At 39.6% G+C, this 20,108-nt stretch overlaps 1 protein-coding gene across 6 annotated transcripts in view; it reads left to right on the top strand.

Annotated features, from left to right (window-relative positions):
• Positions 1 to 20,108, top strand: part of LOC103032461 (transformation/transcription domain-associated protein) — a 134,604-nt gene that overhangs the window by 58,764 nt on the left and 55,732 nt on the right. For all 6 annotated transcript variants that reach the window (XM_049464430.1, XM_049464432.1, XM_049464431.1 and 3 more), the window contains 11 exons: positions 1,100 to 1,234; positions 1,363 to 1,473; positions 2,806 to 2,952; positions 7,313 to 7,526; positions 7,681 to 7,806; positions 9,110 to 9,256; positions 12,676 to 12,875; positions 14,982 to 15,103; positions 15,446 to 15,659; positions 17,114 to 17,293; positions 18,403 to 18,549. In XM_049464430.1, the coding sequence (XP_049320387.1) occupies positions 1,100 to 1,234; positions 1,363 to 1,473; positions 2,806 to 2,952; positions 7,313 to 7,526; positions 7,681 to 7,806; positions 9,110 to 9,256; positions 12,676 to 12,875; positions 14,982 to 15,103; positions 15,446 to 15,659; positions 17,114 to 17,293; positions 18,403 to 18,549 (1,743 nt within the window). The remainder of the gene's footprint in view (positions 1 to 1,099; positions 1,235 to 1,362; positions 1,474 to 2,805; positions 2,953 to 7,312; positions 7,527 to 7,680; positions 7,807 to 9,109; positions 9,257 to 12,675; positions 12,876 to 14,981; positions 15,104 to 15,445; positions 15,660 to 17,113; positions 17,294 to 18,402; positions 18,550 to 20,108) is intronic.

The following is a 20,108-nucleotide window of genomic DNA, read 5'->3' as shown; positions in this document are numbered from 1 at the left end:
TATATTTTTTTTTAGTGAAAATATTTTCAATAAAACATATGACTACTAGCTTGCACCAGAGATGCACCAAAAGGAAAGTTCTTGAGTCTGTAGTCACAGTTTTTGGCTCAGAAATGCTATTTTAGTTATAAAAGTACATCACTAGAGCTATTTTAAACCTATATTTACATCTGCAGTGCTACATATGTCACATGTAAGTGAAATTTACACAGAGAAATGTAGCGGTATTTTGGTAAACAAATACTATGGCTAAGTTAGCTCAGCTAACTTTATTAACACACCAGTGGGCCTCCAGGACCAGGGTGGAGGACCACTGCTTTACAGCATCTCCCACTCGTGGGCCCAAAGTATGTTCCATATTTTAGTGTGTTCAGTCTCCAGCTTGTCCACTTTAACTCAGGGAGGAATTCTTATTTTTCATTTTTTTTTTTTATTTTGGTTATTTTATTTATTTATTTATTTATATATATAATTTTATTGTTATTACATTTTCTCTCCAATTCACATGGCCAATTACCTGACCCACTTATTAGGACTCCCCCTATCACCTATCACCCAACATCAGGAGGGTGAAGACTAGCACATGCCTCCTCCGATACGTGTGAATTTAGCCACCGCCTCTTTTCAAACTGCTTCTGATGCAGCATTACTTAGTAGACATCACCCTTTGGATGGGGAGAGAGCGCCATCTACCCACCCAGAGAGAGAGAACAAGGCTAATTGTGCTCTGTCAGGGCTTTGGTAGCTGATGGCAAGCTACATGACCAGGATTCGAACCAGTAATCTCCTGAGGGGGGACTTCTTGATTAGTTAATTAGTTTGATTGTTTTATTTTAGGACCAGTGTAATTCAGAATATCCATTATAAGCATAGACCTTTTTTATTTCTAAATACCACACAATCTGTCTGTAATAAGTAATGTATAAAAATAGGCCGCAGTATTTTTTTTTTCTTTTTTTTTTTTTCTTTTTTTTTTTTTTCTTAAAGCTTCATCTCCTGCTCTACTTTGACTGTTTCCATTCCATTCTCTATAGAAGGGTATTTATTCAGGCACTTGAAGGAATTGATTGCAATTGTTTCCATGTGTTTTCCATGACAGCCGGAGTCCGAGACGGACCCCAGTGCAGGTGGTGAGGGTACTAGCTCTGGTTCAGCTGGAGTGAAGCGAGGCATGTCTGTGGACTCGGCTCAGGACGTGAAGAGGTTCCGCTCAGCCACTGGAGCTGTCGGCACGGTGAGGAAACGTTACACCCAGCAGCGACACGGCGCATCTGCTTTTCTCTCCTGCACTGATTCAGAGTGCCATGTTTGGACACAGAGGCCGCGGTTAGGCGTTTTTACAGCTTGAGTTTCTCTCTGTAGGTGTTCGGCCGCAGTCAGTCAATGCCAGGCTCAGAGGCGCTGCTCACCAAGCCTGTGGAAAAACAGCACACAGACACTGTGGTCAACTTCCTCATCCGTATTGCCTGCCAGGTAAATCAGTGTTTCTGTCTTAAATTCTTTAGATTCTGACATTTTTGTATGCATTTTTGCGTTCCTGTCCATATGAAAACAACGTTTTTTGGTCATTCACATTTTGCAAGGTTGCCAAAAAGGGCAAGTATCTAGTTTAAACAACTTATCTATAGCCACAAACTAGGCAATAATTGTATACATCATTTTATCATTATACCCCAGCTTCCCCTGTTTAATGCCTTGTTCAACAGGGGCTACGTTCACATTACAAGCCACATTGCTCAATTCAGATTTTTTGCTCAGATCAAATTTGGCTTGATCTTGATTATTCACATTCACAAATGACAAAAGTAAAAAGTGATCTGTATCTGTGTGTAATGTGAACGAATCCGTCCCTGAAACGTCTCACATGCGCACATTGATACGTGTCTAAACGTCGCCTTCTTCACCAACAAAAAAATTGAGAGACGACTTTTGCTGTTTTTGCAGCTATAGCTGCACAGCTGCACCAAGAGATGTGTGGATACGAGAGAGAAGCAAGTAGCGTGTGCTTAAAAGCAAAAAGACGAATAAATTCCAGTTTGATTATTCGTTCATGTCCATGGATCGGATACGGATTTAACACGTTCCGACAGCCATTAAAAAGTTTTGGAGCCACTTCAACCTGGTTTTGTGAATGTAACCAGCGACACTCAGTGTTACTGATATGAAGCACCAAAAAATAGTACTAATATAGTACTAATAGTACTAATGACAACAGAATGTGATTAAGTTGCACACCAGGTCCTCTTTATATCTAAAAATGTACAGAACAAAATGTATAAAAAATATATGTTTACGGTTTTATAGTTTGTAACAATTAAATTGTCACTTTGACATTAAAACTTTGTATCTCCATTTTAGCTGTTTTTCTGCTTTTTGACATATATATTTTGGTATATGTATACACAAACAAATATGTAGGCTTCAATATGAATTAAATATTTTTTTCATTGACTTCAGTCGAAAGATAAGATTGCTTTGTCCTTTTCCTGTAAAATTGCCTTTTTGGAGTACACATTTTGATGGATACAGACAAAATATTAAAAAACGGAAATTAGCTTTCTGACATCCAGGAACAGCACAACTCCCCACAATTTCCACTTTAATAACTCTTGCTACAGGCAGCCTGCATGTAGTAACAACATTATAATTTACATAGCTAAAAGCTGAATAAGCAGTCTTATATCAATCAGTGTGTTTTCTTAGATTTAAATGCTTAGTTTGGTTAGTTGTATTTAGACTATGACATGGAGAATACTGTGGTTTAAAACTATATGGTGACGTGAGTTTAATTTGTTTTATCTGCAGGTGAATGACAGTGCCAGTGTGGCAGGCTCACCAGGCGAGCTGCTTTCCCGCCGCTGCGTAAACTTGATGAAAACTGCGCTCAGGCCGGACATGTGGCCCCGTGCTGAACTCAAACTGCAGTGGTTCGACAAGCTGCTGATGACTGTGGTGAGTACGAGAGCCACTGAGCAATAAGTTAGTTAGTCTCAGTAAGTTTATTTCTTTGTTAAAGTGACAATCTGTAATTTTTGGGGGGAAATTTGGGGATTTAGAGACCTCTCTGGGGACAATGTGTAATTGCACAAATCATGTTGAAGAGTATGTTTAATTAAAATGAATGTACATAACTTAATACAAAAATGTAGAGCAAATCTAAAAACACATACCAGACCACTCTGTTTTTAGAATATATACAGCTCTGGAAAAAAATAAGAGACTTTAAAAAAAATGATGAGTTTCTTTGATTTTAACAAATTGAAAACCTCTGCAATATAATCAAGAGGATGATAAATGATCACAAGCCATCAAACCAAGCTGAACTGCTTGAATTTTTGCACCAGGAGTGGTATAAAGTTATACAAAAGCAGTGTGTAAGACTGGTGGAGGAGAACATGCCAAGATGCATGAAAACTGTGATTAAAAACCAGGGTTATTCCATCAAATATTGATTTCTGAACTCTTAAATCTTTATGAATATGAACTTATTTTCTTTTATTTTCTTTTCTCATTTTCTGCAAATAAATGCCCTAAATGACAATGAAACATTTTTATTTGGAGTTTAGGAGAAATGTTGTCAGTAGTTTATAGAATAAAACAAAAATGTTAATTTTACTTAAACATATACCTATAAATAGCAAAATCAAATTAACTGATTCAGATTCAGAAACTGAAGTGGCCTCTTAATTGTTTTAGGTATAATACTACTTTTCAAGTTAATAGAACAAATGTCATGGATGGCTGCTTTAATGTGTTGTTTTTGAATCTGGTCCTTTAGAAAGTAAGGAAGTTCTCTTAGTCTCGATGGAGATTTTCTACCTGTCTTTTCCTCATTTGCCCCGTCCTCCTCCTCCTCTTCTCCCATTCCTCCTCATTTGTTCCATGGCTTTCCCAAAAGCAGTTGTGATGTGAGCTGGATCGATATCCTCTGGCTTATGAGTGATTTCTCTCTGGAGCTCAGCGCTGTGACTAATTCTGCTGTCGTCTGGGAGACTGTCTCTCAGTACAGCAGCTCTCCCACCTGCACCTCCAACCCACCTCTCCTTCCTACTTCTCCCTCACGCCCTACAGTAACACACTTTCTCCTTCTTTTTTTCTTTCTTTCACACACTTTTGCCTAGTACTAATACATTCTTTCTCACTTCTTTTTCTTCCACCCCTCTCCCACCTACTCAAATCTTTTCTTCATGCCTCATATCTCTCTTTTTCTCTTTCTATTCCATTTTAAAGTTTTTGCATCTTAATCTCAAACACCAGGGAGTTACATTTCACTTATCATACTATAACCTTTGAACAACTCTATTTCAACTCTATCTAGACATATAAAACCAAGTGTATGCCACAAATAGCCAAATTTTTGCTGAAGTAGCAATAAAACCCCAACAACAACATCTCTCTCTCTCTATTCCTTAATTTCTTCCAGTCTCTTCTCTTTCTCTCTTTCACTTTTTGGTTAGTTTTCCTTTTTTCACTTTCTTGCTCTATATCCTTTGTTTCTTTTTCTCTTTCTCTCTTTTCACTTGTTATCGTCGTTTCTCCATCAAACCCATGTTTTTTTGCTCTCTTTCACTATCTCTTGCTTTCTCTTTCTTACACACTACCTCTGTTCTTCTATTTTCATTTCCTATGTCTTTCTTTCTCTCTGCAACTTTTTCTTTCTTGTCTTAGTCTCTTTTCTCACTCTTTTTTCTCTTCATTTGCCACCTGTCCCCCTCTTTCAATCAATTTTAAGTGTTTTCTGTTTCCCTTAAACACCCTTTTGCTTTTTCTTGCACTCTACCCCTAATCTTCAGTGTACTTTTTTTCTTTTTCTCTCACTCTTTGTCTCTCTCTCCCCTTACTCAGCTTTGTTTCTTTTCTCTCTTCATTTCTTTTCCTATCTTTTTTTGTTTTGTCTCCCTTGTTTACTGTAATGCTTCCCCCTCTTTTCCACAGTCAATTTCTTATGTAACGTTTTTACTGCCTCTCTCTCTCCTTTTTCTCTCACTTCCTTTAGATCTTTCTCATAATTTTGTTAACCATAACTTTTTTTTGTTTCTCTTTTAGTGGCTTTATATTTTTTTATTTCACCTCTTTCCTAAAAATGTTTCTGCCTTCTTTCTTCTTGCTTCTCTCTCTCTCTCTCTCTCTCTCTCTCTCTCCCTCTCTCTGTCTCTCTCTGTCTTTCAAACCCCACCCTCCCTCCCCCCGTTATCAGAGCTGGTTTTCCTGTCTTGCCTACACGTCAGACTATTGATTCTTCTCAGGGCCGGAGACATGTGCCCCGCTGCAGCTGCTGCAGGCTTGTGGAGGCCTGTGATTGAAATGCATGGATGAGGCCTGATTCCCCAGCGTGAAATACGTCTGCGCAGGGCGGTGTGTAATTGTAGATTCCTGGAGTTTGGCCTTCGGCTGTCTTGAAAACTCGAAAACAGCTCATTTTTCTCACTTTGCATTTAACAGTTAGCGGAAGTCCATCCAAGGGCACAGTCAGACTCGGAAGTGATTTAGTTTTTTTTTTGGTTTCTGCAAACATTGATTATTTTAGCGTACCCCGTGTTTTGTGGGTGACCTAGTTTTTAATTTAGTTTGTGTATCTGTATTTAGAGAGCACAGTGGTGTGCTAAACTATTAATACACCGGTCCGAAACCACCTCCGAAACATTTTTAGAATGATTTTATGAGTCTGAAACTTTGGTTTCTTCACTGTTGGCTATTGTTGATGGTTTTGTGCTTCCTCCAGTTCTCTGAAAGCTGGCCTTCTGTTTTTTCCTATTGCCTGCCTCTGACAAACAGGCCTGTCAGTCTGTGTGGCCCTGAGGTCTGTAGGGAGGTGAGCTCTCTGCCCAGTGCTCTTATCCACACTAATAAAGAGCAAATCCGATCCGATCTTTTATTGTCTGATAATGCTGGCTTGGGGTGATTAAGGGACATGCTGCTGGATGAGCAGTTCACTGTCGACCTGCCTGCAAGCCTTCCGGGATCAGATCTGCCACTGCGTTTTCCAGACATCTCAGCTGCTTACTGACCATCTTTATCAGAACAAACCATGTTTCTAGCTTAAATGAGGATGTTTTTCTCATTAAGTAGGTCTGTTCTGGTAATGATGTCATACAGCAGCATTGATTGATGCAGTATTGACAGTATTGGGAAGACTTGGTTAACCGCAATGGATGTCATTTGCTGGGTGCTTTTAGATTGTGTTGAACAAACAGATCAAAGTACATTGATGCACCATTTGACGCTGTCTAAAGATCTGGAATGCGTACATGGAAAGGAAAAGCAATAAGTAGATAGCCGATAGTTGTTAGCTTGTGTTTTTTTTATTAACTTTAAGATGAGAGCTGGAAAAATGCCTTTATGCTGGTTAAACAATTTAAGCACATCTAAACCCTAAAATATGACCGCTAAGAACCTGCATTAAAGTTTGAGTTGCCATGCCAACTAGATACCAACTAGATTTCCATCAACGGTCATGACATTTAGCTGACGTTCTTATTCAGAGGGACTTAGAAAGTGTGTTTACAGTGGCAGTCTGTATTATTCTGTTTCTAAACTGAAAGCAGAAGCATTTTTGAGTAAAGAAGGGATAACATATTGTGTGTAATGCTACCAGTGTGCTGAAATGTCCATCCCTGCTAATCCTAATATATATACATTCTAAGAACTGGGGTGTCTTTTTACTCTTCGTGGGAGTTCTTCTGGCCACGTCACACGTCTTTACGTATTTTACGTCACATGTACAGCCTCTAAAAGAGGATCCGGTTCAGATATACTGAACGCGAGCGGCTGGTGGAGCAGTGGAGACTTCAGAAGGGGAAACTCGGAGCTCAGTAGCTCATTCACTCATAGTAAAAGCAAATTATGTAGTTGAAGTGAAGTCTCTCTGACTGAACATAACCTGGAATCGGATTCATCTGCTCTGAAAGGAGACCTCATCACACCCGCCCAGTTTAAAATGATTCTTCCGCATACTCTGTGGAATTACCCATCCTTACTAGAGAGGGCTCTAAATCCAAAATACAAAACTTACAGACATCAGCTTTAACAGAGGAGTTAGGAGTCTTGCCCGAAGACTCTAATTACTGTAATCTAGTGCTGTTTAGTCAGCCAGACCAGGAATCAAACCCCAGTCTCCTACATTGCCAGTGGGTTACCACACAAGAACAGGTGATCTCTTGTGCCACGTCAACCACTCTGTACCAAATGCTGGGGAATATTGTGATTTATATATTAAATTTTAAGTCAGTCAATTATTATTGATTTAATAGATTATAGATCTGCTTCTGTCAGTCTAATTAAGATTTTTTTTTTTGCCTTTTCTCTTGTATAGGAGCAACCCGCCCAGGCCAACTTCTCCAACATTTGCACAGGCCTGGAGATCCTGAGCTTCCTGCTGACTGTGCTGCAGTCTCCCGCCATCCTGGCTCACTTCAAGCCTCTACAGCGCGGCATCGCTGCCTGCATGACCTGCAGCAACACTAAAGTCCTGCGAGCCGTCCACTCCCTGCTTTCCCGACTCATGAGCATCTTCCCCACTGAACCTAGTAAGAAGGCTCTTAGATATCAGGGCTAATATGCTAATATCCTTAAATTGTGTAGCTTTCCATACATTTGGTAAATCAGTTACCATTTGCTTTGCTTTATTTTCTTCTTCATTTAATTTATACCTCCAATGTTATTTTGTTTGTTTGTTTTTAGGCACCTCTTCAGTGGCCTCCAAGTATGAGGAGTTGGAGTGTCTGTATGCTGCTGTAGGAAAGGTCATTTATGAGGGCCTCACCAACTATGAAAAGGCCACCAGTGCCAACCCAGCTCAGCTTTTTGGTAAGATACAACCCATTACTGCAGCAATATGGTCATGTTCTGTCACAATAAACACACAAGGTTCCATATAACAGTTGTTCTAAACAGTCATTTGATGGGGTGTGGGGCTGCATGATATTGGGGGATAAACTGACAAGTATAAACTGACAAGCCTCTGTAGACTAACTAACAGATAGCTATAACACAGATATGATGTATGAAGCATTATTTTTTATTTGGCATTATTTTGCTCTACAGCCTGTTTTTTTTATTTATTAACTCGTTTTTCTTAAATTTAAAGTAATTTGTTTAATATAAAGCCTCCTTTACTAAAATTAACATAGAAAAACTGGTTAAAATGGTAAAAAAAAAGTTCTTTAAATAAACATTGTTTTAAAACATATTTTTTATCCATAAACATTACATTATTTGATGTATGAAGCATCATTTTATGAGGTTTTTGCTTTACAGTATGTTTTTTTAATTAATACATGCTTGAAAGATGCATGTTTGTCTTACGTGGTAAAAAAAAATCACATTTTTAATATAAAGCCTTCTTTGCTAAAATTAACATAGAAAAAGGGCTGGTTAAAAGAATGCACTTATATAGAATAGTTTTAAACATGAAAACTGAGGCACAAAGTTTTGTTTTAAAAACATATATATACTTTTTATCCATATACAGTGCAACTTTAGAGAAATCAGAGGAAAGTTTTAAAAAAATATTAAATTTTTTTATTTTATCCTACTGAGAAAGGCAGGTAGGTGCAATTTGTAAAGATCATTTTTGCGCTGTCTCTTCTTGTCGATGTATGAGTTTTTGAAGTGGTTGCTCAGTTTACACACAGCAGGCAGTTTCTTAAGACCTACAAATGAACAAAAGGTGATAAAACACTATTGGATTACGATCTAAAGTTAGTGGTATTTGATATGAGCCTGAAAATGGCCACGATGGTCAATAAATACCTCCTGGTGGAGGCGTACGGTTACACGCGCTCCGCTGATATGATGTATGTGTCTCGTGGAGGGTGACTTTTTACATTTGTCTCCGCTCCCCGGGGGCCCGGGCAAAGAAAAGCATTACTCACCCCCCACCTCAGCTGCTAACTCAGTCAGATTTCTTCACAACGACCTTGTAATACAACTAGAGTGACAAAGAATCTGCCTCCAAAGTCGTTAGCGGCCCCCGGGCCACTGGCTGACCCTGGAAAGAGCTCTACAATAGGAGAAGTATCCCCCACACCCCCCCTTTTACCCCCTGTGGGGCATCATGTTACCCCATCTCTTACTCTCTCCCTCTCTCCCTCTCGTTCTCTCTTTTCAGGAACGCTCATGATTCTGAAGTCGGCCTGCAGCTACAACTCCAGCTACATCGACCGCCTCATCTCAGTCTTCATGCGCTCCCTGCAGAAGATGGTGCGGGAACACCTGAGCCCGCAGACCAACCCCAGTGCCCCCGAGACCAGCGCAGGTGAGCAGTGCTTATACTCAGCCTGGAACACTGGAATCCAGCCTCGGGTCCGTCAGTTCTGTTCTGCACTCCTTCATTTGGCAGTGGTTAAAGGACTTCATATCATCTACAGGACACTGAATTAATTCTAATTAGCCGCCTCGGTCGTCTCCGAGGTGCCTCTTTAAGTTGATATGATGTAACATGCCATCGCCCGTAATGTGTTTTATGAAATCCGGCCTCCTTCTGTCACCAAAGCCACCTGCAGGTGCTCGGGCCTGCTCTTCTTCCCCTCTCCCACACACAAATATACACACACACACACACTCACAAATCCACCACACAGTCTTACCTGTGGTGTGTCTCTTGTGTTTCTGCTTCATTCTGAGTTTGTGGATGGATTTATCAAAGTCAAATTCTTCGCCCCTTTGGCCCAGAGTGAGGCTGTTGTATTATCATGGTGTGTCTTATATTAAGTGTCTGAATAAAGACCACCCCAAGCTTTCCATATGCTGTAGTAACATTTAAGAAATTAGCATTTTATGTATTGTTGAGAAATATACACAAGCAACATAAAACACAAAAACAAAATCATAAAAAAAAAAAAAATCAGCCTTCACTTTGATGCTGTTGAGTTGCTGACTTACAATTAAAAAACTAATTAAAAGTAGAGCATAGAATCCACAGGGTTCATACGGTCATGAAAAAACTAAAAAAGCCATGGAATTTGACTGTTAGAAAATAGTCCAGACCTGGATTATTTTTGTAAAAATAAAATTACATCCAAAATTTTGGAAATGTTATGGAAATTTGTTCTACAAATCTTTGTGTTTCTGTTTATCGATGGAGAAAATCTATTTTGAGCTAACAAATTTGTCAGCTCAGAGTGATTAATTCAGTAATTTAGCCCTAAACAGTGGAGCTCTCAGGATCTTCATTTTAGGTCTCCTTTAATCAATTTCGATTATAGTTTTAGTTGGGTTTGGGTTTTATTGTCCATGTTTGCAATTTTCAAGAATTTGGCATGAAAGGATGGAAAAGTCATGAATAAATAATGGAAGTTTATTGGTTAAAAAGTGTATAAACCCTAAATCCAGCTTTTAGATGTTTTTTGTTTGTTTGTTTGTTTGTTTGTTTGTTTGTTTTTTAGCGTTGAATGGTTACACTATCTTGAATGAGTATAGAAATTAATATGTCAGTTCTGCTCCCAGTTTCAACTAGCTGAAAGTGAAAAGGCTAGTATTTTCCTTCTTAAGGTCATGTGATGCTCCACTGCATCTATTCAGACTTCTCAAAATGTAACATCATTAGACTGTTCAACATGCTTGTTCAACATGGAGAACACAAATTTTCACTTCTGCAAAGTCAGCAATAGGCTGACTGTCACAATATTATGACCATTATTGACTTATCATAAAATACATGGATATGGCTTTATTTTTTGCTTATCTCAGTGTTTCCTGTTGTGTTTGCTTGTATGATTGTTTATAGAATAATACGTAAGACAAAAAAATAAAACATTTAAAAATATGCTGCAAACTTTTGACAGGCAGTTTGAATGACCAAAAAGCAAAGCCAAATCTTATAGACCTTTTATTAATTGAAAATTCATTTAAAAAATTCATTAAGGTTATAATTGGTTTAAAAACACAATGCTTGATCCCAGTTTACACAGACTCCCAGTGTAGTGAACAATGTAAGTCACAATATGACAAATTCTAGTAGTATAATTTTATTTGGTACTAGTATTTACATTTATTTATGTCTAAATCTGAAATCTAGGGCTATCTGTATGTGTAGGTATTGTACAGCTCTGAAAAAAAGTAAGAGACCGCTTCAGTTTCTGAATCAGTTTCTCTGATTTTGCTATTTATAGATATAGATATATGTTTGAGTAAAATGAACATTATTGTTTTATTCTATAAACTATGGTCTTACACACTGCTTTTAGATAACTTTATGCCACTCCCGGTGCAAAAATTCAAGCAGTTCAGCTTGATTTGATGGCTTTGATCATCCATCTTCCTCTTGATTATATTCCAGAGGTTTTCAATTTAGTAAAATCAAAGAAACTCATCATTGTTAGGTGGTTTTTATTTTTTCCAGAGCTGTAGTTTTGTGCCTACACCTTGGAGTAAACAGGAGGACGAGTAGTGAGAGCACAGCTAAAGCTTGTGGTTTCTGCATCCGACCACTGGGTGCTGCAGAAGGACCGGTTTATCGGTTGTGGTGTGGGTGACTCGCACCGTGTCAAATAGCTTAAAAACTCCAAAACTGACCCCTCAGCTCAGAACCTTTCTCAGATGCTATCATGCCCGTTTAAACGGATTAAGCTGTTTCATACTTAAGGACACATGCTGGCTTGCTGGTACTCGCTTACACACACCCTCTCTCTCTCTCTCTCACACACACAGACACACACACGCTCACACACACACACACACTTCTGCACACACTCTCACCCGTCCGTGGCCATCAGTCGACGTCACGCTGCAATGTCACAGTGGCCAAAGCTCTGCTCCCAGCATGGGGCTCTGCACAGCTTCAGAAATCAGACCCCACCCCCCTCCCACCTACTGCTACACTGATCAGCACTCTGGCTTTAACCACTCGCAAATCAAGCATAAAACTGCATTCAGGTGCCTGAACAAATTCACATTCATGCCTTTCCTCAGCCTCACGCCGCCATGCTAAAATTGAATCCCTTCAAGTTCCCATGTTCAGATGTGATGTTTTTCCTCATTTTTTGCTTCATATAAAAGATGAAGATGTCTCTGTTCATTTGATTTTTTGCTGTACTGTGACTTGTTTGTCATAAGCCATCAAACCAAACTGAACCAGGAGTGGCGTAAAGTTATCCAAAAGCAGTGTGTAAGACTGGTGGAGAAGAACATGCCAAGATGCATCAAAATGTGATTAAAAACCAGAGTTATTCCACCAAATATTGCTTTCTGATCCTTTAAACTTTATGAATATGAACTTGTTTTCTTTGCATTATTTGAGGTCTAAAAGCTCTACCTCTTTTTGTTATTTCTCATTTTATGCAAAAAAAAAATGCATTTCTCATTTTATGCAAAAAAATGCTCTAAATGATAATATTCTTATTTGGAATTTGTCCATAGTTTGTAGAATAAAATAACGTTAATTTTACTCAAACATATACCTATAAATGGCAAAATCAGAGAAACTGATTTAGAAATTGAAGTGATCTCTTAATTTTTTCCAGAGCTGTATTTCTTGCTTTAGGAAAGGTCAAACTTCAGCCTAATTCAGAGCCAAAGGCTGAAAATTGACAATTGTTTTAAAAAATAATGAAAATCCTTTGTGATGAATTGTAATTTGTGAAATTAATGCTTGTAAATCACACTTTTACCGACACTGAATTGTCATTTAGATGCGTTTACGCTTGCATTTAAACTCTCTTGTTTCTTGTTCCTCAGTGACGAGTGAACTGGTCATGCTAAGTCTGGACCTTGTGAAGACCAGACTGTCTGTCATGAACATGGAGATGAGGAAGAACTTCATCCAGGTCATCCTCACCTCGCTGATCGAGAAATCGCCGGACGCAAAGATCCTGCGAGCTGTGGTGAAGATTGTGGAGGAGTGGGTGAAGAACAATTCCCCCATGGCCGCCAACCAGGTATTAACACTCTAGAAGTATTATAGAAGTAAAATCCATAGTGACTGAGATATTGGGTTTGACATGGAGTTAGAATAACAGGATGTGTTTCACTGTGGAACACCCTTTAGTGATGTAACGTCTGTAACTTATTTCATTTGCACTGGAATATAGTCAGGCGACAATCAGCATTAGCGTCAACATAGTAAACTACAGCTTAAGGCTTCCAAAAGGAACTCATTCTTGTTTAAATGTCTTCTGTGATGTGTTTATCAATCATTGCACATAGGGTACCATAGATTCTTTGTATGACTACATGCACTGTAACACAGCCATTCTATATCGTGATGGTTTAGGGCTAATACGAACCGTTACAGATTTTTGTGTGTATGCTTTCCTTTGCTATTCCTGATGTGTAACCACTTCCCTGGTTTCATCTGTAAGTTATTTAAAAAGAAGACTTATTCGTTTTTTGGTGTTATTCTAGTTATGATCATGAAAGTATGAATGTGCTGTGTGTAAGTGTGTAAATGCTTCAGTAGAGAGTGCAGCAACAAAGTTGGTACCAGCACTGCTTTACTACAAACAAAAGTTTTGTAAATTGCTATTTTTTTTATCCATTTCCAAAGCTCAGTTTATGTCTATTGCTATTTATTTATATATAAATACTGTGTTTTTTGCACTGTAAGGTGCATCGCGTTATAAGGTGCATTTTATGTGACACCAGTACCTATTAGTAGGAACAGGGGTGTTGCCAAGTTTTCCTTTTAATTCAGTAGGTCTGTAAAGCTAAGCTAAGTTAAGTAAACAAAACTGTAATTCTAAAAAAAAAACAAAAAAAAAACATTTCAGACAAGTCACACGAGCCCTGGATGTTAATCTACACAGATTTCTCTCCTGAAAACTGGCTAATGCCACCCGACCGAGCTACACTAAGGAACCTTGAATGTTCCGGTAAGCCAGGGTGATATAAGCTAGCGGTTCTTTCAGCGTAGCTTGTTTTAACACAGTAAACATGCAAGCTACAGTCCAGTATACTCACCTCTGAACAGCAAAGGAGCTAGCGCTGCGGTTAGCGGCTAATGCTAATACTGCTCTAGCGGTGCTCGGTGTTAGCGGCAGGCTACGGATCGTTAATACTCACCTCTGAACAGCAAAAGAGCTAGCGTTTAGCGCGGTTAGCGACTAATGCTAATACTGCTGGAGAACTAAACTGAAATTCCTGTATAACGCTGTACTTAAGTGGAGTGGCTTTGCTGCTCCTCACAACCTGACTGGTAAAATTTTATACATAAGGCACTCTGATGATTTTGGGGAAAATTAAAGGATTTTAGGTGCGCTTTATAGTACAGAAAATACAGTGTGCTATTTTTTTTTAAATGACTAAAATGCATTTGTTTTTCTTAAAGGCCCTGGCAGCTTACTGCAATACTGGATTTTGTAAATTTTCTGACTATTGACTAAACCTGATGAGCTTAGATGGCAAAAATGAAGCAAAAAATGGGGGGGTGCTCTAAAATTTTGCACAGCCATGCACATTGGACTGAATCACATTTTAATAGAATTTGTCCAGTTTCTGATTGTAGTATGCTAAGCATTTGCACAGCCTGTGTAAAAGGAATGAAATGAAACAGTTTCTTCTTTTTTTATTTTAGAACATTAGAAGAATCATTAAAAGTATAGGATCTGCTTCGAAACATCTCCAGTTTTCCCCACTTACCTCATATGCTGTTCATCTATTCAGCCCTGAGGACGGCAGCTACTACTGTTTTTTAGTATACAGCACAGTTCAGATCCCTGGCGTGTTGTAGCTGATGGACTACAATTGTGGGAAGGGGAGGTGTGTGTGTTTTATTTGTGCCGCTGTCACACTGTGGTAGCTGTGCTCAGTGGGCAGGCCTCTCCGGCTGGGCGGCTGAACCCAGGTGGCCCCTCGGTTAGCCTGAGGCGGCGGAGCAGACAGGGAGAGAAAAGAGGCGGGTAAAGGTGTTGCGTACAGCCCTCCTGGTAGATTCAAGATAAATGGAGTGTATCAATCTGTTCACCCTGCTTCTGTCCCCTTCTCCCGTTTTCCCTCTGCTCCCTCTCTGCCCCTTTCTCTCTCTCCCTCTCTCTCTCTCGGCCCAGATGCCTAATCTGAGAGAGAAGTCTATTCTGCTGGTGAAAATGATGACCTACATTGAGAAGCGCTTTCCAGACGACCTTGAATTGAACGCCCAGTTCCTGGACCTCGTTAATTACGTCTACAGGTAATTATGTCGATTAATCACGGGGTCCAGCGGCCGCGCTGGCCCTCCATCTATCGCCGTGCCATCAAGGCCACAGTTGGTTCATGGGTGGCGCGCCTGGTTCAGGATGGCTGAAGGGCAGGAGCCGATCCATAGTGTTTAAGAGGCAGGTGGCATGAAGGGGTCCTTCACCCCACCCAGACGAGCCCCAGACCAAACTATGATAATCTATGGTTTCTGCCATATGTTGGAGAAGAGTCTCCCACCACAGAGGTCTATATAAATGAGACCTTAAATCAGAACTATAGCCTCCAGTATTTTAACCCTCTCAACCTTTAACTCTAACTATCTTCTGTTCTTCAGGGACGAAAGCCTCTCAGGAAGTGACATCACGTCAAAGTTGGAGCCGGCCTTCTTGTCAGGGCTGCGCTGTGCTCAGCCGCTAATCAGGGCCAAGTTCTTCGAGGTGTTTGATACTTCCATGAAGCGCAGAGTCTACGAGCGTCTACTGTACATCTGCTGCTCGCAGAACTGGGAAGCCATGGGCAGCCACTTCTGGATCAAACAGTGCATTGAGGTATGGCCGTCTGTTTCTCTGCACTTGCTGCTTTGCTATTTTAGTTCAGGCGCAGCTACAGAAATCTATATGTAAATGCGCAATGTGTTGTCTGCATAGCTATATATATATATTGAGGTTTTTATTTTCCCTTTTTTAAACTCATAGTAAATATGTAAGAAATGTTGAAAGCAGCAACAGCTTAGAAAAAATGTTTTATTGCATAAAAATGAAGAACTATGTTCTGAATGCTCTTGGAGAGTCTAAGGCCTTGGCTGTAGCTTCCTCACTTGCTAACTTTGAATCATCCTTTGATGGATGCTGGCACCAAAAAAACAGCAATCAGGAGGTCTGTTTCGCTTAGCAACCTGAGTTCTAAGTGAACGGGAAATGATTTGCTGCTTGTCTCAGAAAACTGACTAAAAGTATGAAAAACACCATTTGTCCACAATGGTGGTTTTGTTTTACTGTGTAAAACAACACAAACGAATCAAGTTGATGTAAAACCTAAAATACACAATTCATTTTCTGCTAGGTTATGTGACTTTGAAACAGTTGCCATAAATTTAATGAGGAATCAGTTAAGTACTAAGAATAAGAATATAGACAGAACTGAATTGCTATGTATGGTAGATGCAGTGTTTTGGGGGGGGGGATAAAGGTTTGTAAATATGGTTAGCTTAGCAAGTATGCTAGTTAGTGCAGTAGCTTATGTGGCTAAACTGCTCTGCATCAGATAAAGGTTTGCAAACAAGTATGATAGCTTGTACTGTAGCGGTATTAGCTAAATTAGTCTTAAATTAGCTGTAGTTACAAAAACAAACTTGTTTTAAAGCTTGATATAACTTTAGATGGATTAGCTTACTATGCTAAACTAGCATAAAAGCTATGATAAATTTCAGACGAACCAACAGTTTAGTTATTTTTCCTCTTTTATCTTTTATATATATATATTTTTTTATTATTTAATGAAGGCTTATTATGTAAGTTGTGTGAAATCTGTTTTAAGTCTGGGTTTATTTCTTGTAGCGCCAAAAAAACAAAGTTATCTGGCATAGCTGGCTGTGTCTTTTGATGAGGGTTACAGTTAGGTGAGGGCTGCAGCCTACATTAAAAAAGAAAAAATATATCCATCTCAGGCGCAATCAATGCGGCTGCTTGCCGGTGAATTATTAATGGTGCCCTAGACGCGGCGGGGGCACGTGCTGATTCATCCTGCCCTGCCGGCACTCGCTCCTCCCCAAGGCTCGTGTCAACCTGAGAATAATATGCAGCAGCAGATCAGCAGGCAGACCTGCATTGTACTGATGCCAATAGGCCTGGCCTAAGACTCTCCTAAATAGAAATTGGTCAGCCACGTTTTTTTCATGATATCTGGCATCAGCAGCTCCAGACAGATGTGTAACTGTAGAGATGTGACTGTAGAGGCTGGTTTGGTGCTCCAGTGACCCGAGTGTGCTCTGTGTCCTCCTCAGCTGCTGCTGGCCGTGTGTGAGAAGGGCACCATCATTGGCACAAGCTGCCAAGGCTCCATGCTGCCCTCCATCACCAACGTCATCAGCCTGGCCGACAGCCACGACCGCGCCGCCTTCGCCATGGCGACCCACATCAAACAGGAGCCGCGAGAGAGGGAGAACAGCGAGACCAAGGAAGAGGTCAGTTCTGCCCCAGAATCTTCCTCCCCTGCAGCACTTTGATGTGGTTATCGCCACCTGTCGCTTCAGCAGCACATTCAACCCAAGCTGCTGTCGGGGTGCAAAAATGTGTCATCATGCATCACCTGAATGCAATAGTTGATTTTCATGACATTTTAAATGGTTTAATATGTGGTTATTATTATAATCAATGAACCCCTTAACAGGCCAGGATTTTTGTCAATTTTCTGCCTGACATTACACCCCATATCTTGAGGATTTCTATTCAAACATTGCACGAAAATTTTCATGTTTGATGAAGAACGCTAATGAAAATCCTAATTGTAATCGTAATAGAAAGTATAGGAAAATAGTCAAGTAAATCTGCAACAGTCAAAATATAATGAATAAAATCACAAAATTGTCTCTTTCCTCAACTTCGTTTTGAAATCAGTATTTTCTTGAGTACAAATCAACCAGTTCATGTCCTCCAAACCTTTCGTTTTTTTTATATTTGTCTAGTTTTTCCGTCTGTTTTTAAACATGCAGAATTTAGGTTGATTCCTGTTACTATTCTGTAATTATTAAGTGGAGTAGAGATAGAACAGGCCGCTTCTCCAAGTGTCCTGTAGGGGTTTTCTATTTTTAAAGTGTAAATAACTTGTTTTACTGCAAAAATGAAGGGTTTTGAATCAGCTACACCTGTAGATTATACAGGTCAAGGCATGTTAATAGGTTAATATTCTATCAAGCTAAATGTTTTTTTTTTTTGTGATGTGAACATTTTATGATTCTTAATGAGCTAAATTTATGTAACACTAGACTTCTGTGCTGAAATATTTGACTATAATTATAAATTAATAATTTTGTATTGAGGCACTCTCTTAAGGTACATTACACTCTATTGTCTATTACAAACACTGCCGTGCAACATGTTGTGGGACAGGGGCTAGAATTATGTCCCATTTTCCATAGATGCACATGTTGATGCACTTGTTTCATTTAGACAGTTCCACAGCAGTTCACAAATTTGATCATTAGATATTTTTATTTTTTTTACAATGGAATAGGCTGGAGGTTCAGAATATTTGATGTATTTCACATCTCTTCTCTCTGGTTGCTGTGTGTAGGATGTGGAGATAGACATTGAGCTGGCCCCTGGGGACCAGACCAGCCTGCCTAAGACCAAAGAGCAAGCAGAGAGAGACGCTGGCAACCAGCTGCACATGCTCACCAACCGCCATGACAAGTTCCTGGACTCCCTCAGAGAGGTCAAGGTGAGTGGTCACCTCAACATATGCTATTCAAGGACGTGTGACTCAGGCTGGCCTGTGCAGAACACGCAGTGGCACCTTTCTCCATTTGTGGAAGTTAGCAGGCAGTTATACAGCTCTGAAAAAGAATAAGAGACCACTTAAAAATGATGAGTTTCTAAGATTTTTCCAAAATAAAAACCTCTGGAATATAATCAAGAGCAAGGTGAACTGCTTGAATTTTTGCACCAGGAGTAGTGTAAAATTATCCAAAAGCAGTGTGTAAGACTGGTGGAGGAGAACATGCTAAAATGCATGAAAACTGTGATTAAAAACCAAATATTGCACCCAATATTTCTGAAGGCTCTGCATCTTTCTTTGTTATTTTAAATGTTCCTCATTTTCTGCAAATAAATGCTGTAAATGACAATATTTTTATTTGGAATTTGGGAGAAATGTTGTCCGTAGTCGAACATATCATTAACAAAATCAAAGAAACTGATTTAGAAACTGAAGTGGTCTCTTATTTATTTATTTATTTTTTTCAAATCTGTAGATGAAAGAACCTTATTTTTCTACATTATCTATTTTATCTAAGTTTCTTTTATACTGAATGACATTTACACATTAAAGCTAAGAATGGTCTTTACTTCGGTTGCTAATTCAGACAGAATGGCCAGCAGTACCAGACAAATGTAAGAGTGAGCCGTTTTGTCCACTGGCAGGTAAATGCTGTTGTATAGATTTGAAGGTGTTTGGATGTAATGAGTGCCATTTGTTCGGACTTAGCTCTCTCTCGCTCTCCTTTGCTCCCCCGCTCCCCCGTATGTGTCTGTGTTAATGAGCGTTTGATCAGAGCATCGGCGGACCCTCTCCCTCTCGCTTGGAGGTCGCGGCGCCATCGATTCCTGTTTAATCCGGGCCACAGCTCTGTTTTACATGCCCCTACTCAAGCAGGCTTTAGATAAATGATGAAGTGGAGGAGTTCAGAGGCCTGACCTGGCAGGAATGCCCGGAGGAGCGGCTGTCAGAGACGTGCTACACCTTTAGCTCTCGCTTATGCTAGCGCTCAGAGCCCCATAATAGCCCTTCAAATTTAGAGCAGAACAGCCGCACCGTTTCTTCCTCGCTTTGCAGCCGCTGACTCCTTGAATAGTCCGGGTTCTTAGTAGAGCTGTACAGCATACATTATTGCAATGAAAGCTTACCTAAAATGAGCAAGTATGTGTGTCACTTTGGTTGTTTAACAAGCCTGTTTATCACTCTGTATCATGCCAGATAAAAAAAAAAAAACATATATGCTGTTATTGTCTGGATTACATTACAGTGAGTACCTGAACAACATTGCCTAATTTACCCTAGTCTATACGATCTTAGCTTATTTAAGAACTGGAACAGCTAGAACAGCTTAGTAGTGTAAGAAAAACAAAAAATATATTCCTAATTTCCTCCTGGATTAAGTCATTTTCAGTCTGTTGTGTCAGAACCTTCACCTAGCTGAACAGATTGTAGCAGGTCAGCTGTGTTAGCATTTTTTTTTTTTTTATATTTACAGTCAGTTTAGATACCTGAATTTCTCCAGC

The sequence above is a fragment of the Astyanax mexicanus genome, chromosome 15, assembly GCF_023375975.1.
Source record: "Astyanax mexicanus isolate ESR-SI-001 chromosome 15, AstMex3_surface, whole genome shotgun sequence".
NCBI lineage: Eukaryota > Metazoa > Chordata > Actinopteri > Characiformes > Acestrorhamphidae > Astyanax > Astyanax mexicanus.
The sequence above is the reverse complement of the archived record's forward strand: the minus strand, read 5'-3'. Positions and strand labels throughout refer to the sequence as shown.